Consider the following 26,334-nt stretch of genomic DNA (forward strand, 5'->3'; position numbering starts at 1 on the left):
ATCCTGATCCAACACCCACTGACATCAACAAGAGCCTTCCAATTGACTTTAATGGACTGGTTTAAAACTAAGAACCAATGAATATGCTAAATTTATGATGGATTATTTAATCTGCTTCTTTTATAGATACATTTTACATCTTTCTAGGAGTCTATACTACAAACACCATTGAGTAGGTGAGGGTACATGATGCAAGAGTCTATTACCTCTTCAGATTTTAGAAGGTTTGATAGTTTCAGAGACGAATGTATTTGTGCCAAATTTCTTAAAATTCAAAATAAGGATTATGGAATTTTTTAAAAAAATACATATTATAAAATTTAGATTCCTAACAGTTTGAAGTTATGAGTTTATTTTCAAAGCTTTTGCTGCAATTGTTCTGATATGTGATTCCATAAAACCTCTTGTACCAAAACAGGAATGACATTTCTTCTGTAGCTAGTGAAACAAAACCACAAAATACCTCTCTGGTCTTAAACAGCATACTTAAGAATAATATAAGAGATAGATAGATAGATACCTGCCTATGCATTTCTCCTTTGATGTTAGCTCATATCATTATGAAGTATATACTTTCTTTTTAAGAGTATTTCATCCCGAGTCCAGCTACATGCATACACAAATGCTCTTGAAAAAAACAAGTTTTGTGCAGGAGAACTACAGAGGTATTGGAAAAAACAATCTGCTACATGCCAATTAGCGGATCATGGACAGTTCTGCAGCTCATCCAGGACAGTAACTCCAACTCCTGGAACCCCTTTACTCTCAGAGGTTGGCCATTGGCATAATCTTGCTGTCAATGACCATGACCTCCCAGTATACTCCTAACCGACCCCAGAACCCTTTGTCGGCAGATCCTGGAAGCCTCATTTCCAGACAAAGGATTCTGGGGTCGGCAGATCCCCGTCTAGACTGCTGTGCTGTGCCGACAAACAGCTGATCGGCACAGCGCGGTGGCCATTTTGATTGAAATAAAGCGGCGATTATTTAAATCGCCTCTTCATTTCCCTTTGTCGTCCTGCCTCATCTACATGGCTCCATTGATAGAGCCATGTAGTCTAGACACACCCTAATATTTCCAAAGGGGTCCAAATTTCCATTTGAAATTTTGGAGGGCCCACAAATTATACCAAGGCTTCAAACCACTGATTACAGCATCCCATAAGAGTCTGTGTAACCTGTATGAATCTGCTAGTGCTCTAGTTACTGGTTAGGACTTCCCAGTGAATGCAATATTCTGATATATGCCTGGTACTTTGAACTTTTCAAAGCAGCTATAAAATACTTGAGACTTTCCAAACATACCCAAAAGAGTTTACAAACCACTGAACCAGATAATTTTCAACCTTTACCAAAAATACATTTAATGAAAAGCCAGAGATAAACGTAATTACTGCATGAACTTAACAACTGAAGGTACATCTTCAAGGTTTCTTGGAGATCTTTAAATAAAACCCTGAAAATTCCACATAATATTTGTGCACTCTCTTTGTAGAACTAATTATAATGCACTTACAATTATAGTCACAGAGAAACCATTTGCTGAGCCATTTTTTAAACGACAGGAACTTTTCTGCTAAAGAATGCTAAAATTAAAGAGATGAGACACTCTTCCCCTTCTCACATACAAAGTGGTTGATGCAGCACAAATCACCAGTCCCCAGCTGTCTTTTGTAAGAAGAGATTAAATGTAGCTGATTTTAGTCTCCAGTTTTAAACAGAGCTGCTCTCAAACTTCACCACCACTAGATTACTTTAAACTGAAAAGCAAAATTTGACTCAGCTAAAATTCATGACTTTTTTAGTGCTTTATAAAATAACACTCTTTCGGATCACTTCCTATTTCCTCTCCCCTCTCTGGTTCAATAAGATTAGTTTGTGCCTGGGAAGCATTAATAATTCATATTGGTGAGCGGAAGATCGTTTAGCAGTGATTGCAGCGCTCAGAAAGCCTTTACAACAAAATCAACATTAAGAACAAACATAAATGGCATATTAGATTACTATGACAAGGTATACAGACCCCATCCAGGGACTGAAAGCAAAAGGATTAACGGTCGCTCTTTAGTTAAATGAAGAACTATGCTTGTGCTAATTTTAAGAATTTTCAGGTTAAAAAATCTGGACCTGCAATGGGATTAACTTCCAATCTACAATTCTGCTTTTATTATACAATTTCTATTTATAAATAAATAAATTACAAGCAATAGAGTTGCAAGACAATGAATTAATCACAGGATCTGGTAACAACAGACCACACGAGTGCAGAGCTAGAATAGGCTGTGATGCCACCCAACTAAAAACACGTAGGCTACATCTACACTGCATGCTTTTTGCGCAAGAATGGCTGTTCTTGTACAAAGACATTTAGGCTGTGTCTAGACTGGCAAGTTTTTTCACAAAATCATCTGCTTTTGTGGAAAAACTTGCCAGCTGTCTACACTGGCCTCTTGAATTTCTGCAAGAACACAGACTGCATACTGTCTGAAATCAGTGCTGCTTGCAGAAATACTATGCTGCTCCCATTCGGGCAAAAGTCCCTTTTGCGCAAAGCTTTTGTGCAAAAGGGCCAGTGTAGACAGCTCAGATTTGTTTTGCGTAAAAAAGTCCCGATCGCAAAAATGGCAATCGGGGCTTTTTTGCACAAAAGCGCATCTAGATTGGCATGGACGCTTTTCCGCAAAAAGTGCTTTTGCGGAAAAGCATCCATGCCAATCTAGATGTTCTTTTCCGCAAATGCTTTTAACGGAAAACTTTTCCGTTAAAAGCATTTGCGGAAAATCATGCCAGTCTAGACATAGCCTTACAGTAAAGCATTAAAAAGGAGGGCTTTTTGTGCAAGGCGGCAGTGTGGATGGGCAACAGGTGTTTCTTGCACAAGAAACCCCTATGGCTAAAACAGCCATCAGAGCTTTCGCAAGAGAGCAGCCACACTGCCATGGACATTCTTGCGCAAAAGCACATCATCTCTTGAGCAAAAGTACATGGCAGTGTGGACACACTCTTGCACAAAACCTTTTGCGCAATGCAGATGTAGCCGTACATCTTTGAATCTTCTCGGATCTGGTCATTTATGATTTTATAAAATCTCCAAATGCTTTTCCCGATGCTCTCTGCCCAGATCTTCGAACAGAAAAGATCATGTAATGCTATGTTTTTCAATACCGCCTTCATGCTAGCTTAGTGTTTTCTAATCGAAAAAGTTAATCAAGGCTCATAAAAGTAAAAGCCTCACAACTCAGTTGTAAGCTTTTCATTCACATTTTTCAGTAGTATCATCTATTTGCATATCAAGAGTCAATATGTGTTCTACTAATTAAGTAAATAACAATCAAAGTTTGTAATCACGGGTTGCTAATAGAAAGTGGTAATGGTCAATTACAATTTATTGGTAAATTTGTTTATCACTCTGTTGCCAGCATGAAGCCCTTAATTATTAGCACACTAATATAAAGGCACATTATTCTTAAGGAACTCCACAAGCAGGAGTCAACAGGATTGATGAAGTACATTTGATGTTTTAGAGACCATTTATACTGCATTCACAGCTACATTTTGATCATTTACATTTTCCTTTTTAAGTTTTTACTTAAAAATGAGTATATAGTTGCATAACTGAGAAGATCTATTTTAAGATAACTATAACCAAATTCTGTACATTTTATACAATTTGCTGTGATTCTGTGAAATTCAGTGCCACAATACACCCCCTGAAGCCTCAGAGGCACAAGCGGGTGGCGAGCAGGTTGTCTGAACCAGCAGGGAAAAGAAAACCTTGGTCCTGTTTAAGGATTACATCCTGCTTTCTCTCTCCCAGGCACTGGAGGATGAGGATGGGAGGTAGAAAGCTAATTGGCTTGACATAAAAGTGCAGTGTATAAATCTGTTGGCTCCCACACTCTCAAAAGGAAAGGTTATATAAATCCTTCCTTGTGCCTGGGATACCATTCTGCCTTTGGAAGAAAAGCTTTGTCCCTTCCCTCATTTAGTCTGGGGGTTTGGGGCCACACTGTGGAAAATATGCTAATTGCCTTCGGGGAGCTGGGAAGGAATTTTCTCTCACTGCCCAGTTTTCTCTCACTGTGGCCATTTTCTCACCTTTTTCTTAGTAGCCTAGGAACACCATCGGTAAGTTAGATTGCAAAATCATGTCACAACTTGGCCGGTACCAATAGAGGGTTTTCATTCCCTGATAAACTGGAATTAAAAGCAGATTAGGAAAATGCATCTCCTAAAGAAGGCGAGAAATGCTCTTGTGGCTGACTGGAAGAGTAAGGAGAACCTGCTCCAGTATACCCTCATGTGAGGAAAGGCTGTGAGGTTGTAATAACTCTAATGTGACTCAATTAGGGGTGTGGCTGCTCTTCCAGGGGAAAAAGTGGCAGGGAAATGGTAGCCCTCCACCAAGTGGTATGGAATACAAAGGAAGGATGACCTATACTGCGCAAGTTATTGTGTGATGGTTCTCAGATGTGTCATCTAATAAATCTACAGCCCAGCTGAACCCCATTGTGTGTGTATTGTCTTTTTTCCTGCACTGTCTGGCACAAAGAAGGAATTAGGTCAATAGCTAAGCGGGATTCAAAAAATTAAGCTATTTAAAATCAATAAAAGAACATGCCTGGTTACATTAAATAGGGTATAAATGCATAAGTGCCAATCACACATTTAAATCTGGTATCTTTTAGATGTCCTGAACAATAATGAAAAGAGTTTATGGAATGATTATAATTTTTAATTGCTTTCAAAATATATTACTGACAAATTCTTCCCAAACTCAGGCATCCTTGGGTTTACCCTCAGATATATATTTTTGGGAAGTCATCTTACAATACAGGGGAAAAGATTGAGACCTTAAAAATAAAGCAGTTCATTAAAGCAAGAGACTTATCATTTGCTCCATTTTAGCACAAGTCTTTGATGACAAGGAAACACATCAACTCCTTTTAGAGATGTACTAAGCCTTTTTTATTTTTGTAGTTAAACATAGTGTTATGGAAGAAATCATCAGATGTGTTGTTGCACACAGTCTTATAAATTATTTGTCTTGGAATGTGAGCAAATTTTTAGGCCCTGGGAAAAATTTTTTGTTGGTTTTCTGATGCAGGCTTTTATGTGGGAGAAGCTATGGCTCTTAACCTTCCTTAAACTTTCTGTAATCAACTACTGGGAAGAGAGTTGCACTCTGAAATGAAACACTGATGAGGTTGAGATCCCTTAAGAGGGGTTTGCTATGTGTGTTGTTTCTGATTACCCATTTTCAACAAATTTAGAGTAAGACTATTTCCACATTCTGTGACGGTGATTTCTCTTCCACTGGGTAGCTGACCTGCTGAGCCCTGATATTTCCTACCAGTCAGCAGAAGGGCTATATTTTGCATTCTGAACAATGCATAGAGATCTGATTTGTGGTAATTACTGTTAACAAATTTTAGTAAATTTGTAAATCATGTATCTTAATTAGGTGCTACTACTAACTAGTACTTAAATGGGTATTATTACATTGAAAACCACATAAAGGTATGGTGTCTACAGCAGGGCCTAAAAGCCAGCTTGCTTTTAGCTCAAAGGCTAGCAGCCCCTATACTAAGCTCCAGAGATCCCAGGTTCAAATCTGCCTGGTGGTAGTTACATATGCACATCTATTCACAAAATCAAAAAATAAAATGATGTGGATATATCACCTGCATCTGTCTATGCTTTGCTGACATACAAGAGCTCCACCTGAATAAACAATGGAAGTTTATAAATTAGGATATATTTGCTTAATATTGTAAATTGGATTTACAATTGGTGTGATAGATTGTTATTTGGAAAATAGTCAAGATGCAATGGTCCTGTAATCAGGTTGGCACTTCCCCTTCCTTAAGTAGTTCTCACTTGAAGAGGAAACTTTTGAAAAATCTGGATACCCTCATAATACAGGGGTGGTTCTAAAACTTCCTAAAATCTAACATTTTCCCCCAATTTCCGAGAAACTTTCTTCAGCAACATTTTGCACTCACATTCATGCTCCCACGCTGATTTATGCAGTACTTAACCCCTACTTTAGTCAAGAGGGTTAAATGTAAGGCTAATTCGATTGTCACTAGCCAGCATACAATAAGAGGTTAGAGTAGCCAAGACTGCTTGTGAACTACTACAGCCTTTTGCAAATGCACAAACTGCAATATTGTATCCAACTCATTATTTTGTAAAGTGATTTGAATTACCAGAATCTAGAGTCCAAACAGTGCAATACAAAATCTTATTCTCTGCTGTTTTGTTATTGTCTGTTGTATCAGCAAGAGTTATCTGCTGTGCTTTTATCAAATTTGAGCTGATACATTGACAAAATGGGAAACAATGTATTTGACTGTATGCTGCATCCTCAAAAGAAGAGGGTCTGATGACCGATACCCTCTGATGTAATATTACAATACCTAGGGTCACAACTTCTTTAAAAACACTGTATTTATGCTTCTCATTACACTCAAAATATTTGATTCCAAAGGTTTTTATAAGATGAGTGCACTCCGAAATTTGGCAAGGTTACAATAAAATATTAATCTATTATGGACACTCTTGCTCAAATCAGTTTCGATATACCATAAAACCAGGATGGGTGAGACTGAATGATATGGTCATTTTATCATAATTTTAAGGTGCATTTTAAATACAGTTATACATAATTGATTAAAATGACACTGTACTAAACCTATGTAATATAGGGCAAGAGTAAGCATTACCAAATTATGATTTATGCTATTACAATGTATACATTTTTATAGTGTGCTATGTACATGTGCTGTTGTACAAACTACAATATTAAAAAAATCCACCACCATCACATTACACATCCAAACCCCACATATATGTTAAAAACATTTAGCTTGAAAAGACAAACATTGACAAGATAGGCAATGACAAAATGAAGGTTGTCTGCATAAGCTTGTCTGCATGCCTTCTGACAGTCTTTAATTACATGATCACATACTAGTTTTTCTACAGGTCTATAGTCTCATTCAGTGACCAGGATAGATGGTGCTCAGTTAATGAGCAGCTATTCAATCTATTAGTTTGTTTTTTCCTCATTATTCAGTGTTGGTCCTGTACCTTAATTATTGCACATTATCCAAACCCTGCTCTGAAGACAGAATTATTCATTTCCTCGTGGGTACTCATCACTATTGTAGCAGAGAGCTTCACAGATATTAATTTATTTTAAAACACCCCTGTGAGATGAGGATGTATTATCATCTGCATTCGACACATACAGAAAACAGGCAAAAAGAGATTAAGGTTAAAAAATATCCTCTAATTCTGATGCCAAATTTGAGATGTCTAGAACCTGATTTTTCAAAACTACTTAGCATTACAGATTGCACAAACATAATTTTGGTATTTTCTCATTTTTAAGTGCATGGCTTTGCAACCTACATAATCATAGAAATCTAGGGTTTTTAAAATAATTTATGGCAGTATCTTGCACTAAGGCAGGATGAAATATGCTTAGATATTCCTGATAAATATTTGTCTTAAAAATCTCCAATGATGGGGATTTTACAACATCTCTTTGTAACTTATTCCACTAATAATTATTAATGATAGTCTTTTAACATTGGTGTTTGTGTATAACAGCTTTTAAGTCCAGCTGAACCCCCTCCCACTTTAGAAATTCCATCACATGGAATGTAGTAACTAATAGTAGAAGAAAACTGTCAACATCTATGTGGACTAACACTAGATGGGGCTAAGATCCACACTTTTACAGGTATTTGCTAACAGCAGAGGAATGCTGAGACCCCATTTGCTTCTTTCCCTGTTTCTGGTCCAAGCCTCTCTCTTTTTCCCATCTCTAGCTCCTTGTTCCAATCCCACTGACCTCAAACAGAAAGCCCAGTCTAGACTCCTCAGGCTTCTGATCACACTCCTAGTCTTCTTGTCCAATCAGACCCAGCTATCCTCTCTTGGCTCCACATCTGATTTCTTTCATTCCCCACTTTCCTGGCCATCAGTCACTTGCGTGGCCATGTTCACCATCCATACAGGCTCCCAGACCCACTCTCTCACAGTTGGTTCCTTCTACAATTTCAGAGTCATCTCCCCCCACACCCACCCCACCAATCTCTTTGCCTTCTCTCTTTACCCAACCAGTACAACTTATCTCCTCACACTATGGCTCTAAAAGAACTATTTCTCTTCATACCTCCAACCTCACTCACCACAGCCTCAGTCTCCTTCCCAGACATTTTTAGTCTCACCCTGTGCTTCTGCCTCCCTCCCCCAACATATACACCAGTTTTCCCATTCCTAATATCCTTGCACTGTATGTTCCATTCTCCAACGCCAGCTCCCACGACCAGATTCCCTCTTCCTCCATCCCCAAGTCATCCTAGTCTTCCCTCCAGACTCCTCCTCTCAATATACTCCCCCGCACTCACTCTCTCCTACATCTGGCTTTTTTCCCCTTTGTCTTCAGTTCAGGTAGTTTCCTCCTCTATGCTCCTGGGGTCCAAAAGAGAGAGTCACTAAGAAGGCAAGAGAGATGGGTTCTCTGCATTCTAGTCCCAGAGCCTCGTCCTGAACCCAGCCTGGCATAGAGCAGCCAGGAATTTCAATGACTGGGTAAACGCTGTTTTCCCATGATGGCATCTTCAAGGAATTTAGCTACAAACATGTAAGTTGTCTCTAAGAAGCATCTGAATAGTGGTTTTTCACAGACGTATTGTTTAAATTTTGGTGGATTTTTACAGGAGGAGCAAAAAGCACACACCTGGCAAAAGACCACTCCCATTCCAAATTTAAAAGCTCATTTAAAAAGCATGGATGTTTTAGATATTTTCAAAGAAAAGCTAGCTGTTAATTTAACATAAACAACTTATTTTTCCCTAGAATCACTCTCACAAAAGGTAGTCTTGTTTTGGGTGAAATTTTCAAAAAAAAGATCAACCTGAGGCAAATACCCAAATAGTTAAAAGTTGACAAAGTTGTAAGCAACTGAAAACAGAGTCTTATAATGGGATGTGTCAAATAACTTCAATAACCGGCATTATTACACACCCCAGCTATAAAAAAGGTATTTCTGTTCATGCAGAATTAATTACATTACAGATCTTATTTATGACCATTACTAAGTCAATTTTTTCTAATTTATACAAATTGTTGATGTCAGTTATCTTCTACTATGCATCTGAGAGTTTGTGAATCTGTACGTCTGTCCATCTGTTAGTTCATTTGTTCAAGAACTCCTTCTAAACTTTAAGAGCTAGGACCACCAAATTTGGTATGTGGCTTCCTTTTATCGTAACTTAAAAGCAAGGTAAGGGTTTAGTTGTGCTAGGACAATGGGATATACCTGAAATTCCATAGTTTCTCATAAAATGGAAAGGAGAAGTGTCTAGTAGGAGGGTCATTTATTGTAGAATGACCACAGGGTAGGAAGCAAAAGGCCAGAGATGGGGACCATGACAGCTATAATCCCATTGAGCCAGAAGGGGGCAGGAGCAGAGAAAGTGACATTTATCTGCTATATATTTCAGAGTTTGTCTATTTGTGTGTCTATGTGTCTGTCTATCCTTCAGCTGGCGGACATTCATGGAGAGGCGCTGCTGCAGTGACAGGGGGCTGGGGTTGTCCTCTCTCCCGAGGGCAGCCTGCATACTGAACCTCTCATCCCTAGCCCCACCACAGAACAATGATTTAAATGGGGGGTGGGGGGAGGGAAGAAAAAGAAGAAAAAAAACGAAAACAACAAACCCTATTTGAGTTAAGGATACAAACAATGCTAGGTAGATCTGCTAGTTTTTAAAATACACATAATATAGATTTTTTTTCTGTGGTGCATTTCCCATATTGTAAATATTTTAAATAGTACTTGTTTTGATTTGGAATTTTCTATCACGATAGAGAGGCTAGCATTTTGGAGGATTCTAAACAGGTTCATTAACACAGTCCACTGACACAAAATCGTGACATATGATGATCTACTAGGTAGTGAGTTCATTTTATATGTAAGTTTTCATAGCAAAAGGTGTACTTGTTACCCAAGTTTAACTCTCCATTTTCCATTGTAATTAGGTTAAAATTCCATAGGTTAACCACATATCAATCACCCGAAAACTCTTTGAATGAGCAAGCTGAAAGTTAGAAATAAAAGTAATTTTAAAACAATTCATTTCATTTTTTATATTTTTAATAAATCTTCATAATGGAAGAAGAGCAGACATTCACATTTCTGATGTTACTGTATGCAGTTAAGCTTGCTTGCTCAATGTTCTAAAGCAAGTAACATCTTTGAGAAATCACTTTGCTCAGTATTAGGGCACAAGAAAAATCCTACATGACTGCTTTCCAACACAACAGATAAGCAGAAAATACCATTTGCTCTGGTTAGGGTATGTCATGGATTTGTAAGTTTCAGAAAATACTCCAGAAATGATTTAAATGAGAATTCTATGCATATGAATTCACAATATACTTCCATTGAAAACAATGCAGTACAGTAAAAAGTTGAAATGAAAATGAACTAAATTGAAGTCTCCTGGCTAATGCGGCTCAACTTACAGCAGTCAGCTAATGAACTGTCTGTCATATCTACTCTTCAACTTTTCACAAAATGTATCTTAAACAAGAATAAAATGATGGAAAAGTAACTAGCAGTCATTATAACTATAATGATGTACATATACATCTTTTGCCATCCTGATCTTTTATAAAACTTTAAACTTGGAGGAGGTACTGAAAAAGAAATGTAAGGAAACGTACATTATGTAACTCCCACAGTCTTCATCTAATTTTTACAAAGAGATCTTGTACCTTAAAGAATAGGGGTTTAGACCAGTCAAATGCTATTCTAGAATGCAAATGAATTTGCTGTTTAAAGGAAACTTCTGAAAGTCTTTCCCTATATCATGATTCTACAAAATCGGAAATTTTAGTATACTAATATTTGGCAGTATTGGAAGCACATTGTAATCTTTTTTTCAAGGCAGTTTGGTGATGTTAAAATACCTAGCTAATAGATTTATTTCAGCTTTCATGTGAAGTAACAAAAACTACAATGTTTCTGAGATGAGAAATCTTGTCAGACCTTAGTGGTGAGCATCACCCATAAAAGTGACATGCAGTATTACCGGCAAAGAAGATGTTGCCCTCATGCCCTGCAGCAAAGTCACTGTCTGTCTGTTATTTGACAGACAGGGTAATAAGGGAATATGTTACATTGGTGGGAAAATAACTGACAAGATTGCAGCAGAGTATTGTGACACATTATAAGCAAAACAGAAGTAGTCTACAAAATGCTTGGGATAGAGAGCAATTTAAAGCATATGTTTAATACCACCACACTGCACCTTTGTATTGGTTCGACCTGCAAACATTCACTAATACCTAAAAAACTACTTTACTTGTTAGATCAACACAATGTCACCATTACCTAGTTTCTAAAATTGAAAACTAATTAGATATGTACATAATATAATCACCTTCATTGGGACAATTAAATCGTTATACAGAATCTTTTGTGGTTTATCCACTTGTATATTATAACTTAACTTTTTATTAAACCGAAATGAATCGCAATCTGTTTTTTTAGGACAATATACCTAAACACTTGCTGGTTAGGAAGTTAAAATTTGTGTATCTGAATTAATATTCATACTATAGTGATTATTTAAAATGGATTTAAGCAGATGAATAGCAAAGGGAATAAATTAAAATTCCTTTATTACTTTCTATTTGGAAATGTTACTTTATAAAGTCTTATGTCTCCACTTGAAGGGAATGAGACTACATTAGTTTCTTCTTGGCAAAAGCTGCACTATCCAATCCTATTTCACTGTTGTAATCCTTACAGGAAACTTTGTTGTGACATATCAAAAATTGGATTTAGTATTTGTGTGAGAGATTGAAAGTGCTTGTGGCTAAAGTCTGCTATTCATCCATAGGTCAAATAGAGTGCAGCAAACAATGTCAGATTCCTTACACAGTTCCTGCCTAACAGACTTACATTCAGACCAAAAGGACCACCTCTTTACAGTTGGTAAAAAAAAGCTCTAGAATTTATAAGCATATATTGGCTATTGAAATACATGGAGGGCACTATGTGTAAAATATATATTATTTTATTAATAATATATTATTTATATTATAAAATAAGACAACAGATTGAAATTGGAAAAGAAAGAAAACAGTAAGCTTTTTAAATTATTTTCATATAAAGAAAGGACTGTACAAAAAGTTTAATTCACCTAACACGATCTTGTTAAACACCATGAGGCATAGTAGAGGAGAGAAAAATATGGTATGCTAAAGATAAAGATACCTCTTAATATGGACAGCAATATAGCTTTTTTAAAGTCCCTTTATGGTGCTTTGAAAGAAAAAAATCTTTGTTAAGTAACTCATCAAAGCCACAAGGAGTCCCCATAAGACAACATTCTTAATACTTATCAGAGTCATCATTTTTCAAATACAATTAAAATTGACTTGTTTAAAATAGTGAAATAAATCAGTCTGAAGTATTAAATATTATTTTTCAGAATGAGTCTTTATGAATTGAAAATGAAAATCAGTCTAATTAATAAACATGGTTTGATATATTTTTAAATGTCAGTCATCCTTAATATACGTACAGTAAAAATCTGTGGTCATAGAAGCTTGTAAATTCAATAATACTTTTTCAAAACATTTCATTTTATATCAAACTATTTAAAAATTAACACACTTTGCAGAAAATTATATAAATGTTGAATTAAATTTTCAGAGTAAGTTATTCAGCAAGGATAGCATTGTATCTGCGTTGTTTGGCTAGCAATGCCAAATACATATCTGGAGTTTCAAAAAGTGCCCTTTTGGCAACCCCCCCCCCCCCCCCCCCAAAAAAATTTTTTTAAAAAGTAGCAGGCACAACATTTTAACGAACAATAAAAAAAAAACCCTTTTGATTTAAGAGGTGACAGGAATTCAATATCAATTAAAATTCACTTCAGGAGTGACCATTTTATTTAAGTGGAATTCAAGAAAGACTGCTTGATGTCCAAAATGTAGTTGACAGCTAATTTCCAATGCCCATCTTTTGTATCTTAAGGAAGAATGATTTGATTAATGGACAACAAAGCAGCATATTTTATTTTTCCCAATTGTCAAAAGGACATCAGCAACTCGAAAATGCCTCTTCTGCCTGAAAATTTTGTATCTCCTTAAGTTACAAATAGCTGTATACCTAAGAAAGATTATTAGAAGCTAAAGAAGTTAGCAGAAAAAAAGATTTTATTTTTTCTGTTTAACTTTATATGTTTGATAGCACTTTCTTTATAGTCCATTTCCTGTGCAATCAGAAATTCAGTCACTTTATATCTCCCTGAAAAGACCCAGATAAGCAATAACAGAGCAGTAGAAAATGTCTGAATTGTTACTGATTTTAAAAACTCTCTTATTTTAACAACACCCTATCAAAAACTGGATATTTTTTAAATTAGTCACTTACCAAAAAAAAAAAAAAAAAAAAAATCAAGTTGACACTGTCTCTTTAGCGTGTCCACTCTTCTGATCTCACTTTCAAAAGTGAAAGTAGTTTAGATGCGACTTTTTTGGCAACCCCCTCCTTCTCTCCATCGAAAAGCCGCTCTTCCTCAAAAAATGAGGTTTACATGGCTTTTCAACCGGTGGGGGAGGGGGGAGAAGAGGGGTTTCATCGAAAAAGCCACATCTAAACTACTTTCACTTGAGATCGGAAGAAGATATGTAAATTCCTGCTGAATTTGCATATCCTCTTTCAACACTCTAGCGTTGTCTAGATGAGCCCTGATGACCCCTTAAAGAATAACAAAAATATATAGCTTGAGAGGGGTAGCCGAGTTAGTCTGTAACTAGAAAAACTTAAAAAACAACATATAGTCTAGTAGCATCTTAAGGACTAACAAAAAATGTAGATGGTATCATGAGCTTTCGTGGGCACAACCCACTTCATTTACTAACAGGGAAAAACAATAAGAGATTGAAAATATATAGAACAAGACTAATTGTTTTTAAAGTTACAGACTAACACAGTTACCCCTCTAAAGTTTCAATACTGAGATTTTTAAAATCAAACAATTTTACAATATTTTACCTTACAAATATCCCTCTTGCTAACCTAATAATGTAATGCACAATTGATTTACGTTGGAAAAAGAAAGATAGACTTCTAAATCTTTCATAAATACATTTTAAATTAATTTAGTATTAAATATGTCTTCACAGATTATGATTTACATTATTAAAATATCTGACTGCTTTTAATTGAGCAAAGAATACTATGATATTTATTCATTAAATACTTTGGGTTTATGTATTTGGGGGGGTCACCACTATCATATAAGAAGAAAAGTTAAGAGGAACTGTTAACTCCCCTTTTACTGATCCAATTAACACAATTTCCATTTTTCATTGTTCTCTTCTTCAGTTAAAGACAACATGAAATCCTTGCAGTTTGACCTTTAACTGTGTAGAATTAAATGTCTATTTCCCATTGCAGATCTATTCAAAGTTGTCAAACACAAACTCAGGATGAGAAACTGCACAACAATGTGCTCAAAAAGGCTATGCAGAAACAGAACTCCTCTGAATTTTCACAGATTGAGTTAACTTACTTTAGAGGAAGTAGAATCACACTCTTGACAAATCCATCCATAGCCTGTCTGTTTTGGAGATTTTTTCAAAGGAGGGTCGAGACAACCAAAATGGTAGCAGAGCCTGCATTCATCACACCTGCAAGAGAAACAGATAAATTATGTTTTTTGATTAATTCAATCAAGTCATTCAAAGCACTTTAGGGTATCCCCAAATCATTAGTTTGATTTAAAACATTTTCAGGAAGGGTGATTTACATGCACACATTCACACATCTGTAGTATGTTTCTATTTAATATGGAATATTCTGATGCAGTAACGCTGGTGGGAGGTTTGTATGCTCTGTATATTTACTATTCATCCATAAAGATGCTTGGAATTACAAAATTTTATGTCTTACTAACTAAAAAAACACTGGATGACCAACAAATCAATTTTTGAGAATCTGCAGCATTATTGCAGATTTTTTCAAGATTTGTACAAAACTGTGTTGTCATTTTTCAGAGACCATGGCTGGTATAAATAACTACCATCTGTAGGATTTAGTACACTTTTCAGATAACAGAACTTTCTACATTATGCATCTTCCATAACGTCTGCCCACATATCAAGTAATTCAAATATGTTTACAATTCCATGAATGTTTTTTTAAAATAATGACTTTGTACTAACAAATAAAATCTGCACAAAATAGTCAATAACGTGAGATTTCGTCTATAAGATTTGGAAAAGGTATTCAGTTAAAACATTTTATTGCAAACCTTTCACTTATAACTCACAAAAAGTCCAGTCTACACATTCATAATTCTGGGTTTATCAACAAACATTTTGATAGTGTTTTGTGCCGTATTCATTCCACAGCAAATAGCCTGAAACATGTATCATAATTGTTCTTTATTCAGACATTCTTAGTCTACTGCCACTGAAGAAGCATTTGCTATACTGCAGTGTTTAAGAAAAGGAGTCTTACATCAAACAGTACAAAAATATGCTCAAGATGAAAAAAATGTTTGAACAGCAAGTAATAGAGATTCATACATCTTACTGAAGTGGTTGTCTTCATCACTTTTTTTGCATACACCCTAGGATGTTTTGTTCAAAAGGGAAAGTTTTCTGAAAACTAATTTTGTCAGATTCTTTTTATTTATTCCACTTTAGTATCTCAGCTGTTTGAATTAAAGCCTCATAATCTAGAAAATCCACAAATAAGAAGCTAGCAAAACCAATTTAAAAACCCCCAATCTGTAGCAAGGTGCAGAATGCAGAATTATTTTTTAAAACATAAAATGCACAGTGTGCCACTTATCAGACCAAGAATACTAATATATTTTAATAAATTATTACCAGAACATAGAACACAAAGCAGAAAGAGGATTAAATAAAAGGAATCCACTAAAATGCCATATGAAAACAACCATTTTGGGATAGTATTTGTTTAACCTAAACAAATATTTTTCTAGCATTACTGTAGTGGGTGCATATTCCAGAATTGTCTTCTTTTTCTATGTAGTCATATAGAACATGGTCTTTGGTACAGGTGAAATCTCAGTTCCTCCAAGACCCTTCAGTAGCAATGCCTTTTTATGTTAGTGTCTACTTCCATATGGACACCCTGGGGATTAACAAGATATTTGCCTTCTTAAGGAATGCAAGACTGGGCCCATACAGTATTTTTACATTGGCAAAAACCATAATGAAACCAGTACCCTGCATAGCACTTACTATGTTAAACTGTAATTTTGCCTGATTGTAGTATCTGCCCTATGACCAGAGCTCGACAAATCTGTGTATCTACTCGCTACGGTTTGTCGAGCCCTGCCTATGACTACAAAAGAAAATAAACTGAATAGGGTTTTTAAAATCTATTCTATAATAGTAAGAGCAATATAATTGTAACCAAACTGTAAACATTTTTGCTTAGTCTCTGAATAATTTTTATTGGTGTAACCAGATATGCAAGTAATTAAAATATTGCAAAGGCATATTACCAAATAAGGAAATAAGTCAGAGGGAAATAGCATAGTTAATTATGAAAGTAGGGAATAGAAGAGCCTGAATCCTTTTCCTGGCTTTGCAAATTACTTGTGAGAGACCTTCAGTAAGTTGCTTAACCTCCTTGCACCTTGGTTTCTGCATCTGAAAAAAAGAGGTGCAATATTCCTAATCTATTTAACAGAAATGAAGTTTAACTTGGAGACCCTTACACTTCTGAGCAGTGCCTCCACACAAGTATTCTAACTGAACTCCTCCTTTCTATCAAACATTTAGAGAGCTTCCAATATGTAAATAATATTTTATCAAATATATGTAAAATTCATTTCCAAAGAACAATACTAGATTCTAAAACCTACGCCAAACTTTAGAATACTAGACATTTCAACACAACCTATAAAGATTCTATTGGCAGTCTGCTTAGTAATGACACAGCAGTACAGGAAAACAGTTGTAACAGAAATGTTCTATTTAAAAGAGAACAATCTTTCCTCTTCAAAATCATGCTTTAAAATCTTTAATGTGGAGGGCAGAGGAACATCTCTGATCCAGAATGCCCAATATTCTGATTTTACTTTAAATCACATTTCAAATGTCATCCAGTAAATATGTGTAAGTTGGGTTTAAATAACCATAACATGATGAGAGAAAAAGGTTTCAGGATCTTAAAGCCAAGTTTTGTTCTTATATTCAACAAAACCTGATTTGAAAAGAAAATTATTTTGTATCTAATGAATAATATTCTCATATGCTTCTTGAATATTCAAAACTTAAATATAAAAAGTTGAAACACTGGTAAATGTTCATTTTTAAAAATTTAAATATATGTACACAACTGGTGAGAGCATGTCAATGGTAAAATCATCCTCATATGACGTACTCTTCAGATGGGAAAGTATCAAGTGATACATATTTAAAAATTATAACCATAAATTGTGAAATGCTGCTTTTACAAAAATATATTCTTGTACAAAATAATCAAAATTCAATCTTTTAAAATATGAATATAAAAAAGCTCCCTTTAGAGGAAAAAAACAAGACAAAATGATAAATGTACTGCATACTGAAATTAAAAAATGATGCTGTTCAAAAAAAGTTCATCTTCCAGCCACAAAACTATGATTGTCGGCCCAATAACCTCTTCATTGATTCCAATCAGATTTGGTCATTGACTTCTATAGCGGAATGTTCAGACTCTACCAATCTTAATATGGTAAGATAGTAGGATACAGAATACATTTTGCTTGAATCAGACCTGATAAAATGGTCTACTTATTAGAATATTTTACTGTTGCACATCTGCCTTGCAGCACGGTTGTGCGATATCTTTTGGATAATTGAGCTTCAAAATGTTGGGGAAAAGGTACAGCTTACATACACTTCTGTTACGTAAAGAAAACAGTTGCTTCTCCTTGATGAATTATAGTTTAGCACTGGCACCAGAACTGGAGGAAACCTGGTTAGTTAAGTTACATCAAGTTACAAAGACAACAGGTAAAATGAATATTAAAGTCTTCAATATGAACAATCTACTATGGTCTAGGATCTTACAAAATATACTGCCAGATCCAGAAACAGAACCTAAACAAACTACAGGTTGAACCTCCCTTAACTGGGACTCCCTGGTCCAGCAATATCCATGGTCCAGCATGGACTATGGATTTTTCTGGACCACAGAGCCCAGGAAGAGGAATGTCTGGAGGCGGGGCAGGAGCACCATAAGGGGCACTGGCAACTCAGCTGGGAGTCCAGAGTGTGTGCATCTGGGAAGTGGGAGGACGGACAGCATGGTGGGGAGTTTAGCTCCAGCAGGCCAAGGAGCTCTAGTCTGGCCATGGCTGTGGACCTCCAGACCTGGCCAGGGAGCTCTAACCCCAGTGGTGGCCAGGGAGCTCTGGCACTGTTCCCAGAGCTCTGGTCGTGTTCTGGCTCCAGCAGCCAGGGAAGTCCAGTCCCAGCAGCAGTCAGGAAGATCTGGTCCTCACTGTGGACCTCTGGTCCCGTTCCTCCGCCTCGGATGCAGGGCTCTAGTCTCAACCACGGAGCCAGGCAGCTGCACAGCTCTGTCTTGGCTGCACAGCTCTGGCTGTGGCACTCCAGCCCAAGAGGCTGAGGCACCAGCAGGGGCAAATCCTCTTGTTCTGGATCAGTCAGCTACCAAGGGTGCTGGACCAGCAAGATCCAGCCTGTATAAGATGACTTTAAAACTTAAATTATGTGAATTTGTTGCTTGTGAAAGATGCCAAGTTAGTAGCCCCGAAAACTTGCAGTAGTCTTGTTCACAGAACAAGTGCAGAATAAATAAGAATAGCGCATGCTTCCCTACACTGGAGACATGTGCCTCTGACATGATCTTTAGGAACTCCTCTTTGGAGGGAATAGAAAGGTATATTTTTGGCTTCTCTGCTAGAGTTATTAACAAGCTGACTAGTACATACTGGGCGGCTTTCTATACAAGCTTAGCAATGTATAGCCTCCCTAGTTCAGAAAAAGATGCCCAACCTATGCCCTTGGAGAGCATTTCATAAGGATTGTGGCCTTCTTCAAACAACATGCTCAGTAGTGTTTTGTCATTATCTTTACATCACTTTAGTTTACCAAGTGTGTAAATAGACAACACAACACAAAATAAGCTGAACTTAAAATATAAATCATTACAGGTGACTAAACCTTATTAAAATATATAGTATCTATTTCTTTCATACAAGCTTGTGCTTATGTTTATATGGCCCTCCTGTGTCATAAGGTTGGACACCACTGGTTTAGACCATATGTCTATCTGGAATTCAGTATTCCTTTTGTAACTATAAGCTGGTATTTTTCATAGGAAAGCAAAGAGATCCAAGTTGATTTGAATCAGACACACATAAAAGGCTTCATACACTATGTTATCAATTCCTAGAGACATTCAGTGCCCCCCACAAAAGAGCGTTTGATAATACAAATAAGCAATTGTGCTACATAAGAGATTTAACCATAAAAAGAAATCTCATTCCTCCCATATTTAGTCCTACAAATTTACCTCAAATCTTAACCATATGTATCAAGGGTCAGATTGTCCAAAAGGGGCATTCAAATTTTCATCTCTCACTATTTGTGGATAATTTACTGGCCATTATATGCTAAAGTACATGATCTGTGAGTGTAATTAAGGATAAAGGCATCTCAATGGTGCAGAAGTTGTACTCAGAACATTGTGAAAGCAAAAAATGGAGATTCTTTAAGGGTAGGCTTAAAAAAAAGCAAGTTCCTGATGTTTGTTAAACTAGATGAGATGATATGGTGTTATATATTATTGTCAATGTGTTTGATTTAATCATGTTACATAACAAAATTAGGAAGTGTTTTGTTTTCCATTCCAAAAAGGAAGGCAGGTAATTAATTTTCCAGTTTTACATGGAGAAAATAAGGTAGATAAACTGAAAGAGGAAAGTGAAAATGTGTAGCAGTTAGATTAAGAAATTGAATAATAAAGGAAATGGTAACAACTGAAAGGAAATATTGTTCATGTGTAAAAAAGTACATAATGGGGGTCAAAAATCTCCTCACAGCAAGAGGTTGATTAGACAGTTCCATACCTGAAACATATATTCTCTGTTCTTTATTAAAGTGATCTCCATCTGCTCATGCCCTTGGAATTTTTTTTAGCAGTATAGCCTGCTGTGTTCAAACTCAACATAACTCTGTATTTTTCCTGTTTATAATTAACTAATTATGCCCTAATCAATAGTGTAGATCCTGATTTTACAATGTAAATCAGATAAATGAGATAATGGCTGGGGGTCAATCTCATTTTATTTACAAAGCTCAGCACGCACATCCAATTTCATTACATTGCATCTACCTGCACAGGAGGGAATCTTATCAGCTAGCCTGCAGAAGTCTTAGAGTGAGCAATGGGGAAAAAGACTCATACTTTTGTAAATGAACAGTGGATGCCTCACATTCCTATTGCAGGCATATTTGTAAATTACCACAGTTAATATTATATAAAATTTACAAAAAGCTGACTTAGGCAGAGTGAGAAAACATATTTTGCATTCATAAGTCAGCAGTGACCATCTACAGCTGTAAAAGTAATTATCTATAAGTCCCTGAAACATCACATTAATAAGCTAATCTTTAAATTCAACTTCACATATATGCTTCAGAGACCACAGAAAATCTCTCACTTAAATACACACACCACTGTACATTGTCTACAACAGCATGCAAAAAGGTGACATGATAACAAATTGCAATTAACTTTAATATATTAATATTTATATATCTATATCTCAGGATAAACATGTTTTATTGGAAGAGGATATACGACATTGCTAGAGCTTGACAAAATCATTTCTGTTAGAGAGGGTCTATCATGCAATCATTCCTCAGGCAAAATTTCAGTCTAGAATTTTACAAATAAACGGTCAAGCCTGAGCTATATGTTCATTCCCCCTCCCATTAGTTCAGAACTACAACACTCCAGCTATTCCAACACCAAGGCTACATCTACACTGGCCCCATAAAACGGAAGAGGCATGCAAAGCAGGTAAGTCAGAATAGGGAAATCCGCGGGGGATTTAAATATCCCCCGCAGATTTAAATAAACATGTCCGCCACTTTTTTTCCAGCTTGGGGAAAAGCCAGAAAAAAGCGTCTAGACTGGCGCGATCCTCCGGAATAAAGCCCTTTTCCGGAGGATCTCTTATTCCTGCCTTGAAAGTAGGAATAAGAGATCCTCCAGAAAAGGGCTTTATTCCGGAGGATCGTGCCAGTCTAGACGCTTTTTTCCGGCTTTTCCCCAAGCCGGGAAAAAAGCGGCGGACATGTTGATTTAAATCCGCGGGGGATATTTAAATCCCCCGCGGATTTCCCTATTCTGACTTACCTGCTTTGCATGCCTCTTCCGTTTTATGGGGCCAGTGTAGACGTAGCCCAAGAGTGTATTTAACTGTCACAGCATATTGTCTGTGCTCCCCATCTCCTGATCAGGCATTCCGAATTTTGCACATCCTATGAAAGACAAACCTTCCTCACACATTAGACTTTCCCATTTTCTGACAACCCATGCCTGCCCAATACTGCTGGACCTCTCCTTAGCAATCAAATGTGAACAAATATATTACATCTATGATGTACTCAGAGACCATCCCTAACGTAAAACTTACTTCTTTTATCTAAAGCTGAAGTTGAACCTACGAGCAAATTGAAAATATACAGGCTATGTCCTCAGCATACTTTGGGCTCCTTTGTAGTGATCTTGCAGAAATCTCCCCCAGTTAGACAGCTGGATATTCTGCTGGTTTAGGGTAGAATCATAGACTACTAGGACTGGAAGGGACCTCAAGAGGTCATCGAGTCCAGTCCCCTGCCCTCATGGCAGGAGCCAGTACTGTCAAGACCATCCCTGATAGACATTTATCTAACCTACTCTTAAATATCTCCGGGTAATCCCTGAACGGTGTAGAACTAGCACACCTAGCTTTATATCACCTGCTCCTCTACTTTTACAATTCCAGTATAAGGGAAAAGTGCTGTTCAAAATGCCTTGCATTGGGAGAGTAACCCACCCTACTCCCTATACCCTCAATGTATCACCATGGGTTGCTAAAGGCTCTGGTTTTTGGCAGTAACTTCAATTTAAGAATAAGGTACACATATCTTTCTGTCTACAAAGTATTTCAAACGTATCATAGCACACTTAAGGTATCTATCTTGGGTCTTTTTAAGGTACTTATCACAATGGTGTCTAAGTGCTGTACAATTATTGATACAAAATTGAATAAAAAGAAAACAAGCACACATCTGTCAGTCCATTCCAATTTTTAAAAAGTTGTGGTTATAACCATGTATTTTAAAATTAAATATCCGAAGGCAAAAGAAGATCATGCTTTGACTACCTTACCATAATTTGGGAAAGCTATATTTTGTATATTTATAATGTAAGACTCCCTAAATGATCAGGGACAGAAACATCTCTTATCTGCTTTATGAAACAAATGAACCCAAAGAAACTATTAAAAGCATTTACAAGTTAAAATGTATAAATATTAGCAGGAAACCTCCTTCAATATACATGCAAGTTAACAGCATCCTTCTATGGCAGAAGTATGTGTTCTCTTTTGTCATGAGTCAGCTGTGGCACATCATAAACTGTGCAACATACTATTGTTTCCCAAAACAAATTATGTAGAGAAATTTCATAAGTACATACACACAAAGGGAATTAAATACATAGATACAATATATATGTGTCCTTTTACAAAATGTTCATGCTTCAAATATACTGTGGGTTATAAATAGTGTATGATGTAGACCTGGTATATATGATCTGCTTTATATTACTGTTAACCTAGACTAAATAGATCTATGAAGACAGAGTGACAGAAAGGTACATATTACATATTTTCCTTCTGGGAGACAGAGGAAAGAGTGGTTGTATTTTTGTGTGTTTTTTAGCCACTAAAATTGGATTCTGGAAACTCTTGTCACATGCAAACTATGAGTGGGCAATAAACTTCATTTATTCTCCCAGCTCTAACCTGGAGCATCTACACTATTACAAAAGTTTGGGCAGTTCATGATTTCCAACTATGTATTCAGCTGTATGCTGGTTGTGAACTACTGTAAGGCTATGTCTACACTGCAATGCTATTTCGGGATACTGGAAATATCTTAACAGCAAGTCCCTTATTTCAGGCTCACTATTCCGATGTCCCTGTAAACCTCATTTCACAAGAAGTAAGAGACGTTTTGGAATAGCGGGTTACTTCGAAATTTGATGCTGTGTAGATAGCACCAAATTATGAAATAAGCTATTTTGAAATAAGATCAAAATAAGATACACAATTTGCATTGCTCAAATTGCTCATCTTATTTTGAACTACAGTGCATTGTAGATGTAGCCTAAATGTCCACTAAGGATTAGAAGATAATTACTGAACTTTTCAGGATATGAAGTCATCAATATTTTACCTGGTTATCAGAGAGGACAGACAAATGAAATAACTCATTACATGAGAGAGATTTGTACACTGATTTACCACCTTAACACAAAAAAAAAAAGCTTCCACATAACATATCCGACAAAAAAAGTCATTATTCTACCTTCCAATATTTTTGTGCTTACTAATCACAAATACATTTTACTCATTCCATGTGAGAATGTAGCACATATAGTTAAGTTCAGTGTTTGCTAGCTATAAAATGGTGGAAGTAAATAATGCTTAACAGGAAATGCATTTCATAAACATCTAATGCTGGACCAGTGTAGAAAGATTCATTTAATAAAGTACAGAATACAGAGTTTGGGGAGGATGGGCATCAATAGAAAAACACAATTTCACAAAATTTGCTGTCTGAGAATATGACGTTTAATTAATCTACCACTAAACAAATTAAAATTTAAGGTAGCAAAAAATAAAACCAGGAAGTGGCACACACTTCCTCACATTATGTCCTCAGAAATATAGGAGAGAGAATAAAATAATGCTGTACTAGGAACTGGAGCTGATAACACGTTAGGTTAATTATTGATCATATGTCACGGTACATTTGGTTTTCTAGTAAGATAATCTTTAAAAATAAGTCATTAGTAATTCCTAGCCAAACATTACGTATGGGCCTCCATTGTATACGATGATTTTTTTCCTAGTAGCATAATGGCTGGATGTAATTTTCTTTAGTCAGCTGTGTTTCTGAATTCTGCAAGAGTTGCATTTAAAGTCTGTCTTCTCTCATCTCAAATGGCCTTCAGACTTTAAAACTGGACTATCCCAAAATACACATTTCTTCACATAGTACAAGCTTGTGTGTGCTTTATGGCTAAAGAACATTTATAAAACATATAAAGAAAATCATCTTTTGACTTTTTTCCCAAAACAATACAACATGTTAGACACATCAAGTTAATTTTATTGAATATAGTATCCAAACATGAGATAGCCTAATAAGATGACTTTTAAATTAGTATACACAAATACGTATTTTCCCTATCACTTAATACAGCATATATCTTTATGTTTAAAATTTATTTTCAACTAGAAATATACCCTGATAGATGACAATACCTCCCACTATAGATCAAGAAGTTCCAGGATGATATGTTGCAAAGTTGCAAGTATGACTGCACTTGAACAGAGTTTTTTCCCAATCAAGTTCAAGATGAAACGATGGAGAGATCTATATAATGCTGCTGTAGATTTAAGAACTTGATCAGTATAGTTTGTAGATCAAAATATTATGTCTGTATCTATCTCGAGGTACAGGGGCGTAGATGAAGAGCTTTCAGATGGTATGCTGTGTGATCAATTCTTCATTCATCCATCAGTTTATAGCGCAGTTTTATATTTAAATTTGAAATACCAAAACCAAAACATACCTTGACCTGAATGTAACAGCAAAAGTAACCCAAATAAGAAAATGTTCAAATTTTCCTGTTATCTCTACAGTGATCCAGAAAACATGGATATGGAGATATTTCCGGTCACTTGTACATTTGAAATCAGCAACAATTAGTTCATGCTAATAAGAACAAAATCAATTCTTCTGCAACAAGGCTATTACTTCAAAATAAGAAAGTGCTAAGTGTTTTACAAGTCTGTTATTGCCACTGTACTGAAACAATCCTTTTACATAAACTTCTATTGTATTCCACAATACAGTATTTATATAGGAATATTCTTAAGGTGTATATGAATAAAGCAGCCAACTGATGGCAAAGCATTATGTTTTTAAAGGAAATTAATACCACCACAGAGAAATACAAAAATATTAAAGTTCCATAGGTTTTTGTCACTCTTCGGTGAGTTCAAATACTGTCCACCATCATTTGTCAAAGAAGCACAGGGGAAAAAGACATTATTTAACAGGACAATTCTGACAACATTTATCTGGTATTTTCCAACAATGGACATAGCTAATGTTCCTGATTAGTGCAAAAAATGCAGGCAAATTAACTGCCTTGTCAGTCCACGTAACAAACCAATCAATTACATTCAAGCCAAATCTGACAAGCAAACTCTACTTTTTGTCATGATAAGCTTATGAAAAAGACACGATAGCTATTCTCCTTTATGTGTTCTATTGAGAGATTTATCCACATTTTAAAATCACATTTATAAAAGAGGTTTCCAGGATTGCCTCCGAGGATGAGCTGTGGCAGAGTTGTGTCTCATGAAGGGTATCTACACAGTAAAGTGATAAGAAAAGAATATTAAAATTTAAGATCATAACAGCTCTGCTCTGTGTCTTATGAAATATTTTACAGCACAGTAGATGTAAATAATATGTATGATCAGACTCAAATAGATTATTTCAGAGTAATGTGAAAGAAGCCTTTTTCTTTTTGTCGAGTCTAAACTTCAGTCTGCTTGGGTTAAGCGTAGCATCCTTTTTGATTCTTTACTCAGTGCAGTTCAAAAAGAAGCCATCCAAGTGTAAAGAGAACACTGCATAGGTTTTTTATCATAAAAGCGATGGCTTAGTCAAGACAGGCAGACATGAACAGTGCTCAAAAATGTCAAATGACTACACTTCTTGGGTGCACTGTTGCAGTTGTGGAAGAGTGTTTCTTTTATAGAAAAAGAACCAGAAAATAAACTTATTTACTTTTTTTTTTTAACTAAACATCCATCTTCAAGATAGAACAAACCTTTTCTTTAAAATAATCGCTTTCTATTCAATATTTGAGTACTTAAAATACTTTTAGTATCTTTTTAAAAATGATTTACAAGTAATTAAATGGAGAGTAAAAATGAGATTGTT

The 26,334-nt window shown here is 35.9% G+C and overlaps 1 protein-coding gene across 1 annotated transcript in view; it reads right to left on the minus strand.

The window, feature by feature from the left end:
* Nucleotides 1-26,334, minus strand: part of PHF14 (PHD finger protein 14) — a 319,743-nt gene that overhangs the window by 81,440 nt on the left and 211,969 nt on the right. The window contains exon 19 of the mRNA XM_089776015.1: nucleotides 14,613-14,730. Coding sequence (XP_089632141.1) covers nucleotides 14,613-14,730 — 118 coding nt within the window. The remainder of the gene's footprint in view (nucleotides 1-14,612; nucleotides 14,731-26,334) is intronic.

Source organism: Pelodiscus sinensis, chromosome 2, assembly GCF_052426305.1.
Source record: "Pelodiscus sinensis isolate ZL-2025 chromosome 2, ASM5242630v1, whole genome shotgun sequence".
Lineage (NCBI taxonomy): Eukaryota > Metazoa > Chordata > Testudines > Trionychidae > Pelodiscus > Pelodiscus sinensis.